This window comes from Cyprinodon tularosa, unplaced genomic scaffold (assembly GCF_016077235.1).
Source record: "Cyprinodon tularosa strain WSP-4 unplaced genomic scaffold, ASM1607723v1 ctg290, whole genome shotgun sequence".
NCBI lineage: Eukaryota > Metazoa > Chordata > Actinopteri > Cyprinodontiformes > Cyprinodontidae > Cyprinodon > Cyprinodon tularosa.
The window spans coordinates 1,123,432-1,142,004 of NW_024038997.1; the positions used below are offsets into that span (position 1 = coordinate 1,123,432).

Genomic DNA, 18,573 nt, shown 5'->3' on the forward strand with positions numbered 1-18,573 from the left:
TAATTATAAAACGAATAGTGAAAATGTTTCTCTAATAGATTAGTCCAGTAAATAGTATAAAGTTTAAAGCATCTGTCCTTAACATTTATTTCTGCATTACTTTTAATACTTTAAATAGTTTTAAAAATTGTACATTTAAACCAAAAAATTGGTTAAAATAAGTATTCACCCTTAATTTGAGCAGGTAAATGAGATGACCTGCCAATATAATTAAGATTTTTTTTTTTTTTGCTTAAAGTAAGTTTGATAGATATTATGCAGCTAAAGTAAGATAATGAGGTTTTTTTTTATGTTCTATTGGCGAATTGTCCTACTTGCTTTCTTAAATTTCGAATAGTTTTCGCTCCACAGGCCTGCGAGAGTCCTTCCTAGTCTGGAAAAATGGTTTACTGCTGTATAAGAGGACTCTTTGTAAAGCAAGAGCAGCATACTTCTCCTCATTAATAGAGGAGAATAAGAATAATCCTAGATTTCTTTTTAATACAGTTGCCAAACTCACCCAGAGCCATAGCTCTGTTGAACCGTCCATTCCACCTGCTCTTAGCAGCAATGATTTTATGGGATTCTTTATAAATAAGATTGATCTTATTAAAAATAAGATCATAAGCACTCCTCTATCCGCGATTGTACCTGAGGTAGTCATGGAATCTGAACCGGGTTTAGACTGCTTTGATCCAGTTGAACTCTCTGAATTAGCAAAATTATTGTCTTCATCTAAGCCTTCAACTTGTATGTTAGATCCAGTTCCAACCAGGTTATTTAAGGAGGTATTCCCTTTGATCTCCTCCTCCATTTTAGATGTGATTAATCTATCTCTGTTACAGGGATATGTACCTAAAGCTTTTAAGGTTGCTGTAATTAAACCTCTGCTTAAGAAACCGTCTCTTGACCCAGATGACTTGGTCAATTATAGACCTATATCCAGTCTTCCTTTCTTATCTAAAATTCTTGAGAAAGTAGTTGCCAAACAAGTTTGCGATCACTTACACCATAATGAACTTTTTGAAGAGTTTCAGTCTGGCTTTAGAGCTCATCATAGCACTGAAACAGCTCTGGTGAAAGTCACTAATGATATTCTCATGGCCTCAGATAATGGACTTGTATCTGTGCTCGTCCTGTTGGATCTTAGTGCTGCATTTGATACAGTTGACCATAATATTCTTTTAGAAAGACTTGAATATTTTGTTGGAATTAAAGGAACAGCACTAGACTGGTTTAAATCTTATCTATCTGATCGAATTCAGTTTGTTCATGTTAATGATAGATCTTCAACATGCTCAAAGGTTACCTGTGGAGTACCACAGGGATCAGTGCTAGGACCAATTCTCTTTACTTTATACATGCTCCCAATTGGTAGAATTATTAGACAGCATGGGATTAATTTCCACTGTTATGCTGATGATACCCAGCTATATCTGTCTATAAATCCAGATGAAGCTAACCCATTACATAGATTACAGGCATGTCTTGAAGACATAAAAACCTGGATGACTCTTAACTTTCTGCTCCTGAATGCAGACAAAACAGAAGTTATAGTCTTTGGACCAGAGTCTCTGAAAAAGAAACTGATTAGCCAGTCACTTCATTTGGATGGGATTAAACTGATTTCAGATAATAAAGTAAAAAATCTTGGTGTTATTTTTGATCAGGACCTGTCATTTAAATCCCAGATCAAAGAGGTTTCTAGAATTTCCTTCTTTCATCTGAGGAACATTACAAAAATTAGAAATATCCTGTCCAGGGGTGATGCTGAGAAACTAGTCCATGCATTTGTTACTTCAAGGCTGGACTATTGTAATTCTTTACTATCAGGAAGTCCACAAACTGTAGTTAAAAGCCTTCAGCTGATCCAAAATGCTGCAGCCAGAGTTCTAATGAAAATTAAAAAGAGAGATCATATCTCGCCTATCCTGGCTTCTCTTCATTGGCTTCCTGTTAAATCAAGAATAGAATTTAAAATCCTCCTTCTCACATATAAAGCCTTAAATGGCCAAGCTCCATCTTATATCAGAGATCTGATTGTTCCTTATGTTCCTAACAGAGCACTTCGCTCTCAATCTGCAGGTTTACTAATGGTTCCTAGAATTTCTAAAAGTAGAATGGGAGGCAGATCTTTTAGTTATCAGGCTCCTCTCCTGTGGAACCAACTACCAGTTTTAGTCCGTGAGGCAGACACCCTGTCTACTTTTAAGGCTAGGCTTAAAACTTTCCTTTTTGATAAAGCTTATAGTTAGGGTGGCTCAGGTTATCCTGAGCTATCTCTATAGTTATGCTGCTATAGGCTTAGACTTTTGGAGGACATAGGGACCCCCATTTCATCATTCTGCTTCATTCTCTCTCTGTTCTCCTATTCTGCAGAATCTGTTAGTTCAATCTCTAACCTTCTGCTCTCTCTGCTTTTCCTCAGAGTAGCTTTGCCTCGTCTGTTCCTGTTTGGCTGTGACGTCATCCTGGAAAGAAACATCAGCTGTGCTGCTTCTATCAACACCCTTGTTTATAGATGTTGGAGATCGGCCTGTTTTCCAGTGTGGTCCTGTTTCTCTGACCGTGACTGAGTGGATGTGCTCTCTTCGTCCTCTGGCATGGGAGCTGCCTTGGAGCTCGTCTGCCTGGCTGCGTGTTTCCTGGACGGGGCCGCCTTTTACAGCTGCTTTTTGTATCTCTGCTTCTGTCTCCTTGAACCCCAGTCGGCCTCGGCAGATGGCCGCTCACACTGAGCCTGGTTCTGCTGGAGGTTTCTTCCTGTTAAAAGGGAGTTTTTCCTCTCCACTGTCGCTACAAGCATGCTTAGTGTGGGGGATTGTATTTGAGTCAATGAGTCAATGCAATCAACTGGTTTTCCTTAGATAGAAAACTTTGTATCAATTTGACTGTATGATCTGGTTGAACTGTAAAGTGCCTTGAGATGACATGTGTTGTGAATTTGGCGCTATATAAATAAACTGAATTGAATTGAATTGAAATTAAATGTAGGTAAAATACACTAAAAAAAAACAGGAAATACTTCCATTTTTACAGTCCATACATTGGATGCTGCTTATCAGGGAGTCATGATTTTGTAGACAGATGATGTACGTATAGAGCTGTGATTCTTGTGCATCGGAAAGTGTTAAAATGAATGAGCTTTGTGAAAAAGAGTCAGCTAATATCTTCATATAAATTATAATAGCAATTAGGCTCGACAAATCCAAAGAGAAACTTTGAAAGACTTTCAGAAATACTGCAAAATAATGTTTAATTTTCTGTTATGGAAACAAAATAAAAAAAATAAAGGATAGTTTGAGGCTTTTACCCTAAACTGTAAGATTTTTTTAAATTAAAAACTTTGGATTATCCGAAATAGCAAAATCATCAAAAGACTCTACAGACTCGGGTAAAACTTTTGTAAATCTCAACCTAAATTTAGACAAGAATATAAATCTCAAATAAATATCAACCATCCTTTGTTTTGTCTAAAAGGCTCCCCTACTACTAGTATGCAGCTGCAACAAACTGCTACATGTGCAAAACCAGAAACAATGCAAACAATGGACAGGAAAATAATGAGAACAGCAAATAAAATAAAAAAAAGGGCTAATAATAGAAATGCATTTTTAGAAAAGTTGTTAAAATGTACAGTGAAAAGGATTTGGATAAGGAGGTTCTTCCATAAAGTAGGAGCAGCAACTCTAAAAGCTCTGTCCCCTCTGAGCATCCTGTAAGACCTCCAGGAGCAGCTGACCTGAGGACGTGAGCTGGAGAGAACTGGTCACATGGATCATATGGACAGGGAACCAGAGGAGGGAGGCCAGAGAGGTGAATGGGGGTCCCATACTGCAACTGGACACATTTAAAGGAGAGCTGACTGAGTCCAAGGCAAAGATCAAAAATATAACTAACTAGTCTTAAACTTTTGTTTTAAAAGAAACAAAACTTTAAGAACTTTTTTTTGCCTTTTGCCAGCTGACTGAGGTGAAACTAAATGGACTTTGGACCACTGTTCCAATCTAGAGATCAAATTTTAAAAATCACTACTAATTTCAAAAAGCTAAATATCCTCCTAATATTGAAGAGTCAACAATGGGAGAACAACTCAAACACCATCACCTGTATTTTCTTAACCATCTTTTTTTGGCCGTTCTCTGCAGATCATGTCGAGGGTTTGAGCAAACCATGTTCATGTCATAATCCCATTGTTGGAGTCAGAAAATATAACCAACCACTTTCTGGCCCCTCATTAACACACTGTCCTCTGCTCTCTCCTCCTTTCTCTGCCTCCCTTCAGCCTCCTTCTCTCTGTGTGTTCAGAGGGCTCAGCTGTAATCCTCAAACTCACAGTGATTTTATTACTGTAATCTGGTCTGGAGTTGGCTTAGCTCAGCTGAACACTGGAAGCAGGGGAACAGGACAACTCCAAGATAGAGACAGAGACAGGAGAAAATGTTTGTGATGGAGGAGCTCAGAAGTTTGACTTCCAGAAGTCCAACCATAGTAAAATAGTAAAGAACCTGGGTTTTACCCTTGATCTGAATAATGTATTATTGACCATAACTTCCAGTTCTAGTTACTTAATATATTCAAAATATGCTGGTAAAATTACACGACATTGAACAGATGACATGACATCTGTTGTTTCTAAGGCCAAACCAAGACATCAAGCCAAGCTAAAGATTTTCCTCCTAGATGACAAATATGCAGAAACAGAAGCAGTTGGTCGACTCCATGGACGGTATCTGTAAAGAGAGTTTTGCACCCCAACATTACTTCAACCATTCTTAGGAACACTAACATGAAGTTTCTATTTTTGTTCACTTAATGCAATAAATGTTGAAGTTTGGAAAGAGATTTGATGATACAGCAGCTAATTCACTTTCTGACTTTCTGTAGATGAATGAGTTTTATCCTTTTTCTCCATATATGGATGTGAGCTTTTCAATCTATGGTCCGGATTCTGGGCTTTACTCAAGGATATAACCCCACTCTTGTTATTTTGAACACATCAGGAGGAGAAGGTGATCCTGCAGCCCTCTGTTTGCTCGCCATCTGCTTGTGTTTGAACAGTGTGTGACATCTCCAGGCGATCAATGAGAGCGAGTGCTCCTCGGAGTCGTCAATGAGTCGGGACAGGGGGGACCGGCAGTCTACATCACAGTCCCAGAACATCCCACGCAAGCTTTAGACATAGAACCATTTTACATAGAAAACACTTTGAAGCCTGGAATCAGTTTCTCCGCTGGTCCATTTTGTTGATTTTATAAAACCAAAGTACAGAAAACACTGGAAATATCCCTCTCCTTCTAATCTACAGGCCTCTGGGTCCCACAGTCATCCATGAGTGACGCATCTGTTTCACACGTCAGCAGTAAACCCCCCACAACCACCCAAAAAATATCTTGAAAAAATATCTATTAAAGTCTTAATTTTTTGCCCCATAGTTGCATTTTAAAAGGTTCAAATAAGAAAATACAAGCAAGGGATTTTATAGAGGAAGATATCCTCCTTCTCATCCATCTTCTCTATTATTCATCAGCCTCTTCTCCTCCCTGTTTCAGCGTGCTTACGTAGGATAAAATAGGCCGCTGAGGGATAGGCCAGTGCTCATGTTGAGACGGATGTCTCCCAAAACTGTACACATGTCCACCTATTCCTAATATCCCACCAGGCCTTTTGATCACTAGATTCAACTGTTCCTCTTTATGGAAACACATGAGAGTCAGATGAAGAAAGGGTGTTGCTAAAAGCAAATAAAACCAAAGTTGACCAAATCAGCTGAATGTTTAATTTTGTTAGGAAACATATTTTACAGGTTCTGAAATTCATTTGACATTCATAGGCATTTAATATAAAAGATATCTGCTGATAAACACACACACACATTCACCGAGGCACTTCCAGTTCTGAGTGTCCACTACTAGTCTTCATAGAAGACTTTCGCCATGGCAACGGCAACCTTGGCCACTTTTTTGTCCTTGGCATCAGGCCCCATGTTGGAACGTGCAACCTTTAACCAGTACTGCTCGGTCCGGATCTGGTAGTCTGTGACAGTCTCTCCCTTCTGCACCGCTGGGTGCTCCTCTTCCTCTCCTTCTTCTTCTTCTTCTGGAAACACAGACCAGTGCAGAAGAAAAGATCAAGCTCCATTTTCTTTTTCTTTTCTGTTAATGCTAGTTTTATGTAGGGCTGGGCGATATGGAAAAAAAACTATATCACGATATGGATTATTTTATATCACGATAACGATATATATCACAATATACCACAACTGATGTTGCATTTTATGTTTTCATAGTCCGTCAGATGGACAGGGTTGAAAAAAATCTTTCATCGCCTATTTTTTACCCATCATCTTGTTTCCTAATATGAGAATCCCAACCCCAAACCAAGAACACCAGTTATGCAATTTGCGGCCATGACAGTGAACAGTATAGAATCTTGGCTATTGCGCTGCAGTAATTAATCATTTAATATTCGTTTGTTATTGACATTTTATAAAATTCCAAGGCAAGGTTTTTCTCTCGTCTTTCACTTACCTTGTTTTCCACTAGGAGGGTCCAGTCCTTGATGAAATGGATGGTGAGACTCATATAAGGCTGTGTTGCTCTACTCATCCACATGTCCGTAGTCAACGCATAATGCGTCGCACTGCGTACCTCTCTCTCCACTTCAGCCCGACAACTAGCATATAAGCCAGGCAGCTCCACTTTACTGAAATGTTTTCGACTAGGCATCACATATCTGGGATCGAGTGTACGGACGAGGTCCCGAAAGCTGTCTTTCTCGACTATGTAAACGGGGGCCATGCCTTTACAGATATAGCGTGAAATAGCACCTGTGATCTGCTTGTGTCGCTGAGACGTCTTCTCAGATTGTGATCCTTGGGCGAATGCTTCCTTAAGCTTCGGCTGTGAGAATTTCTTTCCAGTGCTTCCTGTATTTTCATCCCTTGTTTGTTTTGATCGGAGTGGTTGCAGTTTCCTGTGTTCTTGTTCATGATTTTTCTTCAGGTGGTAAAAGAGGCCGGAAGTATTTGCATCAGCCGCTGGAACGGCTTTGCTGCACAGTTTACATATCGGCTGCGTTTGTTCTTTATCAGATGGCTGAAATCCGAAATATAACCAAACAACCGAGCTGCCTCCCCTTTTGGGCAAAAGTGGTGTTTGTTGTGTCTGTGACCTGGCAACCGTTTCGGACTCTGTAACCGCTGCTGTGGTAACATCTTCTTGGGTGTCCCATCATTAATTTTTTTTCAAGCCAGAAAGAAATTTCGCGGGCTCTCTCCGTCAGTAATGTCGTATGGTGCAAAGCCGCGTGACGTAAAGCGGTGTAGTGTCGCAAAACCACGTTCTCTACACATTATCTTTTTATTCTCTTTTTTTTTCGTTATATACACTTAGAGTTTGCATAGCAAAAACGCAAAATGTTATATTAACAAATTATATTAAAATGTATATTAGCAGTAATAATAATAATAAAGAAGTTTATCACGATAGAAAAAATTGAGGAGAAAGGTCACGATAGACATGTTTCTCTCGTCCTCACGATATATATCGCCATATCGCCCAGCTCTAGTTTTATGTGGTTGGCATCTACAGTGTCTGATATGGTCCGTACCTCTTGAACTGCTTCATATTTCACTTCATTAAAGATGTAACCAATTGGTTTTAAATCAGTGATTGTCTTGGCTTTTTATATGTTAGACCAGCTGTAACGTAGCCATCAAGTCACAGGGACACCTGACACTTTTAAGAATTGCTTTTTTGTATAAAATGTTGAAATCTACCAAACATTTAAATCCACTTCACAATTATCATGTAAAGATAAAACCCAGATAAAAAGAAGTGTGGGTTTTATTGTGACAAACTAATTCTGCTGCAGTTTCAATGTCTTACTCTTATCAACTTTAACCCAATAGTTTTTCCCCTTTATTTATCACAAGGCCTCAGAAGCTACAGAAAATTGAGTTACAGTTCCTAAAAGTGGGTGAGTAAACCTAAAAGACAGGCAGAGACTGATCTGATGTAATTAACGTCATTAGCCCAATTAACACTGCCCTCTGAAACCGATCTGTGTCGAGTTCTGACCGAGCTTGGATCAGGTATCAGTTCCTTACGACCGTTTACACATCACGCTAGCATGGTTTCTCGCCTCCTAGTGAAGATCTATGGTACTACTGCTCTCTAGAGGTAAACAAGCAAACCAATGCGGTGGCGCTCGTCCCATTAAGGAAGTTTTTGGAGTCGGCTTTTGGGAAGTGGATACGACAAATGATCAATCAGGGCTTAGAGACGCAGGAAACAACATGTTGAGGTTCAGCACACTGCTTAGCAGATTCATCACTGGAAATCGTGTGGCACAGTAGGGAGGCTAGGATTTCTGTAAATGTCGGAAATTTTATGATTACGGAAGCTGACTGTAAGGAGATGACCCAGTCTGCTCATGCGCGCTTTGTTATCTGAGAACCGTGTCGAGCCCTACTGATGAACTAGTACCAGTTTAGTGCATTTTGGTTGTGTCTGGCGCAGTCCTGTTCAGTTGTGCGAGCCATTTACACTAACACTTATCTCAGTCATCATGCTCAGACTGTTCTCTGTACAGTTTCAAAAATGTAGTGGAAATGGGGCTTTTGTTTAGCATCAAACCCTTCTTTCAATGAGAAATCTTGATCTTAATGCTGAACACATCAAAGATGCAGAGTAATCCCTTGCCTTCATCATCCTCACTATCTTCCTCCTCCTCTTCCTCCCCTTCTGCTCCTTTGGCTTCCTCCTCCTCCTCTTCATCCTCTGACTCAGACTCTTCCAGCCACTCCTGCGTCTCTGTGGAGACAGAAATCATAAATCATCATGAAGCCTCAGCTTCTCTTCCTCAGCTGGGATGAAACCAGCCACAGGCGGCTGTGACGGTGTGTTTCTGCCTCAGTGGGCGCTCTGATTGGCTCACTCACTCGGGTCCATTTCAACCAGAACCTCCCACTGATCCATCTTATGGAGGTCCAGGCAGTAGAAGTCACTCAGGGTGAACTGCCGGTCTCCCACCTCAAACATCCCTCCGTAGAGGTACAGCTTGCCCTGACGGACGGTTGCCATGGCGCTGGACCTTGGACAGGGCTCCACCATCGGGGCCGAGGCTGACTCTGTTGAACAAGACTTTGAGTTTAAAACGTGTGATATTCTACAGCTATTCTGCCCCAAACCCCACGCTTTCAGCATCTTTCACTTGTTACCATCTTCCTCCTCCTCCTCTTCCTCCTCCTCCTCCTCATCATCCTCCTCTTCCTGGTGACCAGGGATCACTTCCTTGATGGTCATCAATGTACCGTCCTCTGTCACAATCTCCTTGATGACCTCAGTCGGTCCTTGAGCTGCTGCCTCCTCTCCCTCCCCCTTCATCTCCGCTCCCTCATCCTCTGCACCAACTTTCTTCCCCCTTCGTCGTTTCTTTTTCTCCGACTTGGTTCCCTAAGGAACAAGGAATTAAACAGCCCAAAGTTGTTTTAGTGCAATATAACCTGGGATATTTCCTCTTAAAGATGCAGCAGTAATGTAAAAATTAAGAGCAAGAAAGTGATGGTAAAGTTTCCAAAAAATTATAAAAAATGTGTTTTTAAATCTTTTGAAGGAGCATATCTTTCCATCCAGTAAGTTAAACTCAAAATACAGATTCAGAAAATGTTAAAACAGAGTTCTGTGACATATCAAAAATCAAATAATTTCACTGAGATATAAAATGGAAATGTCAAACATTTCTTGTTTTTAAATCTTGTTTCAGACGAATCCAGATAGGGAAAAATGTTAAAAGCTAAATCTATCGTTTCCCAGGCTGCATAGGAAGCCTGAACTTCTGAGAGGCCGCTGATGTAAGTGCTTTAAATGTTCTTTGTCGACTCCTATATTATTTCTATGCACCACAAGAGAAGAATGCTGCTAAAATCCAACTTTAACTGTTCATTCTAAAAGATTTAATAAATCGTGTCTGTGAGGGGAAACAGCCCTAAAAGATGTCTGAAGCACAATAGAGTCTAAAGAGGAAAGTGTGCACAACACCAATTAAACCCATAAGGTTCTGTCTGGATATAAACCGATGCAGCGGTGTTGGGTTTACCCTGAGAACGCAGGGGAACCAGCGGTTCTTCACTGTGTCATACAGGTAGAGGTCGTTAAAGAAGTCTCCCTCCAGCATCTCCTCCTCTTCCTCATCACAAACCCCACCGAACAGCACCGCCCGCCCTGCTGGACCCACGGCCAGAGAGAAACCAGAGCGAGGTGGAGGCTTACTCCCAGAGGGGCTCAGTCTGGACCAAATCCACTTTTCTGCACACAAAAAAAAGATTCAGCCTGAGTCAAAATCCATCAGGTGAAAGAGCAGCCAGAGGATCCTGATGAACTGATGATTGGTGTCATACCTTGGCTATCTTTACCCTCTCGCTTGAGCAGAAACATGTCAGAGTGGATGGTCCCCTTCTCCACGTCCTTTTTCACCCTCTTAAAAAAAAGGCATCACCGTTAGACACTGTGCAAAGTACAGTCCTGCATCCATCACAGACTGAAGACGTACCACTTTAGAGTATCCGCCATAGATGATGACACCTGTACCGTCTGGTGTGGAGGTCATCTGACAGGCAGAGCGCAGCGAAGGGGCAGAGCCTGATGGAGCCAGGCGAGACCAGGAGAAGGTGTCCAGAGAGAAGGCGTAGACGTCGTTGTAGTAGATGAAATCCCTGCAGGAACAGGAGGGAGATGAAGGGGGGTATTGAGACAAGGAGTTTAACTTTTTGTTCCCTCTAAAGGTAAACGTTCACTGAGATCTAACAGCTGGTGACCAGGATCTTTTTTTTCTTTTCCAATGGAAAATATAAGATCTGATATTTTTGGATCAATGAACGCACAGCGCTACCCAGTCCTACTGACATCAACACTGTTTAGGCTGCGAGGGAACGAGAGAGAGCCAGATGTAAATCAGATAACAGGAATGCAGATAACCCGCTTTGTTGTTTTTAATAAACAAATAAATAAATAATTTGCTTATCAATTTTTGAATAAATCATATCCTTGAGGAGTTTCCAGATACCGTAACAGTTCTTTGAGATCCTGGTGAAATCTGACAAACTCTCCATGGATTCAAAGAGGAAAAGGTAACAGAGTGTGTTCATGTGGCAGGCTGCAGGCAAACAGCTTAAAACTGGTTCTTTTTAGCTGCCTGCTGAGGATCAACATTGAAACAGAGCTGTAAAATATAGAAATATAATCGTCACTGTAATCAGAATAAAACTGCTGCTGCATACTGCTGCTTGGATACAATGTTTGGTTGGCCATGCTTACATAAGTGCATTTAAACTGTGTGCTGAGAACATGGTTGGCCTTTGGACTTTCCCAGCACACCGTTTAAATGCACTTTCATGCCAACGCCTAATTGAGATTGTAGCGACCAACATGTTGAATCTCACAACAAGAAGTAAGAAGAGGAGGGGAGGCAAAAATCAATGATCATTGCAATATCTAACATTATTTTTATGCCTTCCATGCATATCAGGCAGCCCTTGTTCTCTGTCTGAGTCTCATATCAGAGGGTCGATCAAAATAAGTCCCAAAACATTCCTCTTAAAATGGTCAAATATACTAAAGAGGAAGTTAAAAAGAACTGCTGAGATACTTTCCACTGTTAATCAGATCTTCTTCCAATGCTTACAACAAAGTCTGGATTCTGTCAAGGACAATGTAAAGCAATAAGGAATGACAAACTTATGCACAGTACCATCGATGATTCTGGTGATAGGGTGCTGTTTTCTCTACATCTCATTTTTTGGGTTATTGAGACATTCTAAAATTAATTTCTCCAGGATTCCAAAGCAAAATTTAACTTTGATTTTAATATTGATTAAGTTATTAAATTCACTTTAATAGGTATGGTCGTCATGACGTAAGCACTTTGCGTTACCGCCATATTGACGGCCTCTTTACCGCGGCTCAGACTACTGCCTATGACTACCGCATACTGTACTCCTTCTCAGCCTGATTAATTTCACCTTAACTTGATTTCAACCATGGTAAACCGTTGCTGTATTGTGGGCTGTAACAGCTCAACACATGATCGCCATGGAAAAAACATAGAAAATGGGTTAACTTTCCACCGCTTTCCTGCCTGGAGGCGTAACCATGGAGACCAAGCGTCAGAGATAAAGAGTCGTCGGCTAGCTTGGATCGCGGCTGTAAGACGACCGAACATAACTTTCCACAGTATTCCAATGTCATTGAGAGTGTGTTCCCTGCATTTTCATTCTGGTAAGTTAAAGATGCAGGGTTTTATTTTATAGCCTACTTTGTTTCTTTCCTTCAAAGTTGGGATCTTTTACGGGAAAATAATAAAAACGGCAGCGGGAAAAGGCTCAAATAAGTGAGAAACCCGGAGGGTTGGCAGGTAACGTTATTAACTACACCTTTGAAACACATAGCAGCTAGTTAAAAGTACATTACATGCGTGAGTGGTTGTTAGCATTAGCGGTTAGCAGTTGCTAAACTAGCAGGTTCCAGAGCCCGTCTGATCACAGCTTACCTTCGTACGGATTACTGTGCTCCCACTGTTTGCTGGCTTTATGATCTGCAGCTCCTGAACCCATCCATTCATGAACTGCACATGAGACTCCAAGGACTTGTAGCTTCGGAACTGTTTTGAAGTATAGGCGCTCACTCATCGATGCTCCACTCATTGTTTGGAACTTCATATGGATCCAAATTATTAATAATGCTGATTTTGTCAACATACCGGTCCGTGGCTTCTCTATTTAATGTGTCCCGGTAAATTCCAGATCTTTTTCGGGATTTTAACATCTTCTTTCTTCCACTTCTACGTCTCTTTTTTCAACAAAAACGTTGTATCAGAGCTATGTTTACGTTTGCGTAGCCGTCAATATGACCGCGACGTCCCACAATGCAACGTGGATCCCGAGCCCTATTCTAATTCCCAAAACAAGCTATTAAAATTCGTGGTTTGCTAGGAAAATTGCCATGTAGTTTTTCACAGCACATTCGAATCATTTAGCTAGAACTAGATCGGAATACAACATAATCTAATCCAGGAATTGGGCAGGGCAATCTGAGGTTTCTTAACGTTTCTAAGGCCAAAAATGGAGATAATTCAATATAGGAGTTTTATGACATTTGGTGATCTTGCAGATGTCCTTAGAGCAAGTGAATCCTCCATCAGCATCGCTGAATAGGGTCCTTCTGTTTACCTTGTGCTCTCATGGAAACCTCCAAACACCAGCAGCTGCCTCTTGCTGAGGACCATTCGGTGGCCGCTGCGGCCCGACGGCCCACCAGGGGCTCTAGACAAGAACAAAGAATCCATCAGAACCCAACAAAATGCAAAGCAGGAACTAATTACTCATCAGCATTTTTATTAAAATTTTGAATGAAGCAGCCTTTAAACCACAGTTGCTGTATAAGTTTAAATATCCCTGTTTTATTATTGGTGCCTTTTTTATGGCTGCTGTCCTGCTTTGCACCTACTTGATGTTTTCCCATGTGTGAGTAGCCAGGTGCAGCACCCAGAGGTCCTTGTAGTGGTAGAACTGTTCCCCATTTGGAGAAGCAAACTCCCCCCCAAACACCCAGAGCTGGCCTCCCCCCTGTGGGACCACCACTGCCTGATGTGAGGAAAAAAAGAGGGGGGGGTTGAGCTTTTAGGTAATTGAAATGCAAGCAGGTGAATTCAGGGAATATCTGTGAAGCTGCATCCTGCCCTCTTGTGGCTGAAAGGTGCACGGCATCTCCAAATTTCAACAGATTTTTTCTTTCTCAAATTTCCAGAGTCTGCAGTTGCTTTCTGACACATAAATATTATGGTAATAAATTAATCTAATTTATTTATATACCTGGTGAGAGCAGCGTGGAGGAGGAGGGTTGGGTATTTCGGATTTAACCCAGCTGTTCTTCTTGATATTGTAGAAAAACAGATCATTGTAGAGATACGTCTACCACAAAAAAAAAAAAAAAAAAAAAACAGGAGTTTCTTTAAGGTTCTTGGCACATAAAACATAAAACAGGACGTTTCTCTGGATGATTTCCTACTTTTTTTCCATTGAAGAATTCGCCTCCAAACAGGATGAGCTCATCTTTCTCAGGATGTGCAGACAGAGACGCATTCAGCCTGAACAACACAACAAAGACATCAGAGGCAGCCATGACAGATGAGCTAAACATAAAAAACACTGAAAGTACATTTTTGAGATATTCTTGGATTTTTCATGTGACTCCTCACCACTACATACTGTAAAAACCTAAACTAATCTTCCATTTTTTTTTCTCCCATTTACACACACATATGATGGAACAACGGTGAGATAATGAACACTGACTTACAGATGAAACACTGACATTATGGTTCCTAATTATCTAACGCTATGCAGCATCCATGGCTAGTTTGTGCTTCAGAGTTTATCCAAAATTCAATTATATTACTTGTCTTTAAAATCGACATGCATCTCCTGGAAATTTTTCATTATTGGTTAATTTGGGAGTAAAATTCATGTCTAGAAAGATTGGTGAGTTTCACAACTTAACAGATAATTAAATGCATTTAATGCCAACAATGAGACATAAACTGTTTCCCTGTGATTGTTTTTCTGTTCATGCACGGGGTTAATGAATTAATAACAATCAGAGGTGTCAAGTAACGAAGTACAAATACTTCTTTACTTTACTTAAGTACACTTTTTAGGTATCTATACTTTAATCCATTACTTATTTTTCTTCCTACTTCTGACTTCTACTAATTACATTTTCACACAAGTATCTGTACTTTCTATTCCTTTTTTACTCTTGGCTTCGGTTTAATGTTTATAAATATCTATTTCACGTCATGTGCTCCATCCAATGCAGATCATTGGCTCCATCCACATCTAGTGAAACCTAGTGTAATTGGATGAGTCATATAACGCAAACACTCATTGGTTAGCTGAAGGAAATCATCAGAAGCAAGCAGGTGTTCTTCAAACTGTAAACGTGAATTGTCTATGCCATGCTACAATGTTGGATTCAGAAAACGATGTTGAAATGTCTAAAAGGTCAGAAACAGGCGAGAGCATATCAGGAGATGGAGACCAACAAGACCTATACTTCTACTTAAGTAACTAATGTGTGTACTTTTGACACCACTGATAACAATGCATCAATGAGTCTGCAAATGTTTCATCAACTGTGTCTGATGCGTCATCAGTTGATCAAAAAAGTTAAGCAGCAAAATGTAGAAGTTAATTTGTTTTGAGTTCATTAATAACCAGAAAAAGGTATGAGACTTTGAACAGCTTTCATGTAACCCAGAAGGTGTCTTCTTTTCTGGAAAAATGTGTTAATTAGTTTTAAAATGAAAACACAGTTTATATGAACATGTATTTGGTCGTTAGGAACAAAACCTAATTCAGTCGAATCAATCAAATTTAACAGCGTAGACTTTGATAAAAAAAAAAAAAAAAAAATTTTTAAATAAAACACATTATAATGTTAGGCATTTCTGATCAAAGATTTTCTAATTCTGTTTAAGACTCCTTCCGGATGTTTGGTGTGTTTTTCCCGTTTTGTCATGTCTAAAATGCCTTTGTTTGGTCATAAAGGTTTGTTCTTGAACCTTTTATAAAGTTGGTTTTTATTTAGTGTGATTTTGGGGTGAATCACCTCGCTGATGGAGGAGCACAGCTGGTCTCTGTCGCCTGAGTCTTCTTCGCGTCCAGATTCTGAAACTCAGCGATGAGAGCCTCCAAATCTTCCTGATCACACAATTAACACACATAGATTTTCACATCTTCCGTTGTTGCTTTGAACAAAAATCTGAATTATTTTTAATTTTTATAAAAACTGATGATACCTCTTCTCTTTTGGACCTCTTTGAAACCTTTTTCTCCATTTTAGCTGCCGTCTTATCGGCTCCTTTCACCTTCTTCTCTTTTTTGCCTTTCTTTCCCATTTTACAACTGATTCAATTTACCAAAATACTATGAGAATTAAAAGCCCAAACAGACTCCACATGCCGAAAAGGAGAATTTCCCTTTGAAGAGATGTACTTCCGGCAACAAACTTACGCATCCGATTGAAGTTAACAGCGCCCCCTATCGCACCGGGTCACACATGCAGATTTGGTCCAAATGCTTCTTCTTCTCTTTGTTAGATTGGCGGATTGCAACAATTTACAAGTGCATACCGTCACCTACTGTACATGAGTGTGTAACTCTATAGTGCCACCTACTATATTCTATTTTTTATTTTTGTGTAATGTAAAAATAAAAACAATAACCAAATTTTCCTTCCTATCTCCATCTGTCCCTAAAATTCATTTTCTACTCCATTCTCTCCCTTTTTCTATAATTACTTTGCTCATCCTCTTTTTCATTTGCATATTTAATGCAATCCATCCAAACATGATCTACATTTTCTTTTCTTTCACAACCCTCACATAAATCATTATTTCTCTTCCCTAGTACAAAAAAAAATCATTCAAGTAGGTATGTCCAGTTTTTAATCTAGTATAAATTATCTCTTCCCTTCTGCTTCTTATATTATTTTAATATTATAATATTATTTTTTTGCCATAATTCTGTTTCTTTCTTTTTAATTTTTTATTTACCTTCCCTTTACCCAATCTAATCTGGTCTATACTCTGCTTTCCTCAAGCCTTTTTAGCTATCTTGTCTGCTATTTCATTTCCTCTCATCCCATTCGTTGGTTATTATGGAATTCACCAAACCAATATTTTAGAATACTTCTATTAAAATGACACGTAGAACACATTTTTAGGTACCTGCCATGGCCAACACAACAAGGGGAACACTGCTGGCAGTTTTCCTCCATCCACAATAAGGGTAAGCGAAAAAATGACATTGATAAACAAGCTGACCGTTAATACAGAGCTTTTTTTCATCATTTTAGTACAAGGTAAAGGGGAGGGTTAAATCCTTTTTAGATGACAGTAAATACTACATTTCATCTGTCAATCAGGGCCCCTGCATCTGGACAAAGAGGAGAGAAGCACAGCTGTTTGAGGCCTGGTTAGAGTTTCACAGTGATCTCACAGTAAAATTTTGCTGCTGTTAAGCATCTGTGTTTCATCAAGTCCAGTGATATGCAGCATACATGATTGATAAACTGACACTTAAACCCAAATATTCTAAACTGTGCATTTGTAGCCATTTGAATTGCAGTATTCCACACATTTATGCAATATTTTTATAAAGTGCATCCTGCAGCTTAACACCCCCCATAGCATGGTGCTGCCACCCCCATACTTTACAGTTAGGATGGGGTCTCAAGCTTTCATGCTTCCCTTTTTCATCCTAATCAAACAATGTTCATTTAATACAAACACCTCAATTTTGATTATTTACATCACAAGACAGATCAGAAAAAAATAAGGTCTTTGTCCCTGAGAGCATTTACAAAATATTATTCTTTAGAGTCTAATTTTAGAGTAATGGCTTCTTACTTATTATAATGGTCGGATGTTCCTATGCTCTTTGTACAATAGTGTGATAGTTTGAGCAAATAAACATTGAACCTTAAACAATATAGAAAGCATTTAAAAGCTTAAAGTAAATGTGATTTATTCTCAGATTATAAGAAAGTGTCAAAAACGGGAGAGATGGACTCAGTATTCAAGGTGAGACAGGCAGTGGGAAAGTTCAAAACATTTATTAATACAAAACACTACAGCAGCTGCAGTAGTGGGGAGGACCCCATCACTGACATTCGATGTGTGACATCTGACATTATCCGAGTGACTTACTTACCTGGTGAAACAGTTCAGTCCATCCTGTCTGAGGAAGGCAGGATCCAGCCAATGGCCTGCCAAACGAGCTGCGGTGCAGAGCCGCCCATCAGTGTCCCCCAATGCAGCAATCTCAATGAGCTAGCAGGAATCCGATTCAGGACAGGGATACAGATCTGACAGAAACTGTTTTGGAATCCAGGTGTCCTCAGCCCGATTAGGGGTTCCCATCCACACAGGAACAGACAGATCCAGGGTTCCAGGAATCCACAGAGCGTGAAGGCAGATTCACAATTCCAGCTCAGACAGAAACGCATGGAAGCAGACAGACAGAATCCACCAGATTAGACACGGACAGACAGGCTTAGTGGATGAGAGGGAACAGAATCAGGAAATCAGAAACCACCAACGAACACCTGAAATGCTCTCACCACTGAGTAATGACTAAACTCGCCTGAAGACACGAAACAAACATACAGGCATGAAACTGAAGTTAAACAATGAGCTGTCCCTGATATCTGCACTGAGCCCAACATAAAGCAGGGGAGCAGGTGAATAAGATGAATGATAATTAGAGAACGGGGCGGGAACGGCAGGTGAATGAAGTGAGTAACTAATGTCAGCTATAAGGGCAGATCATGACAGAAAGAAGCTTATGTAACATTAAGTCCAATCTCTTAAGTGAGTTTTTGGTCGGCTAGGTATCTCCTCTTAGAGGGATGAGGTTGTAACGTTTTTAAGGAAAGAAGCTCAACAGGAATCCTGATTACATTACAGAACAAGCTCAACTGACTCCTTTTGATGTTCTGGAGCAGCAGCTTTATTCCAAGCTTCTCTCTGGAT

General features: G+C 40.1%; 1 protein-coding gene across 3 annotated transcripts; it reads right to left on the minus strand.

Moving 5' to 3' along the window:
* Positions 1-5,735: 5,735 nt before the first annotated feature.
* Positions 5,736-16,053, minus strand: klhdc4 (kelch domain containing 4). Of its 3 annotated transcripts, XM_038290902.1 has the most exons (13): positions 15,838-16,053; positions 15,648-15,739; positions 14,046-14,124; positions 13,850-13,948; positions 13,485-13,621; positions 13,208-13,300; positions 10,534-10,696; positions 10,382-10,460; positions 10,081-10,289; positions 9,203-9,437; positions 8,924-9,112; positions 8,685-8,795; positions 5,736-6,072 (listed from the first exon to the last, which is right to left on the minus strand). In XM_038290902.1, the coding sequence occupies exons 1-13, from the start codon at positions 15,934-15,936 to the stop codon at positions 5,891-5,893; spliced, it is 1,767 nt and encodes a 588-aa protein (XP_038146830.1). In that variant the 5' UTR covers positions 15,937-16,053; the 3' UTR covers positions 5,736-5,890. The 3 variants fall into 3 exon arrangements, with proteins under 3 accessions (XP_038146830.1, XP_038146829.1, XP_038146828.1); XM_038290901.1 differs by lacking the exons at positions 13,485-13,621; positions 13,850-13,948; positions 14,046-14,124; positions 15,648-15,739; positions 15,838-16,053 and having other exon boundaries at positions 5,736-6,075; positions 13,208-13,296; XM_038290900.1 differs by lacking the exons at positions 13,485-13,621; positions 13,850-13,948; positions 14,046-14,124; positions 15,648-15,739; positions 15,838-16,053 and having other exon boundaries at positions 5,736-6,078; positions 13,208-13,296.
* Between the last annotated feature and the right edge of the window lie 2,520 nt (positions 16,054-18,573).

Coding starts and splice junctions, on each gene's coding strand:
- klhdc4 (XM_038290902.1), bottom strand. CDS start 15,936: ATGGGAAAGAAAGGCAAAAAAGAGAAGAAGGTGAAAGGAGCCGATAAG. Junction 13,949..14,045: donor AATTCTTCAATGGAAAAAAA/GTAGGAAATCAT, acceptor TTTTTGTGGTAG/ACGTATCTCTACAATGATCT. Junction 13,301..13,484: donor CACACATGGGAAAACATCAA/GTAGGTGCAAAG, acceptor GTTCTTGTCTAG/AGCCCCTGGTGGGCCGTCGG.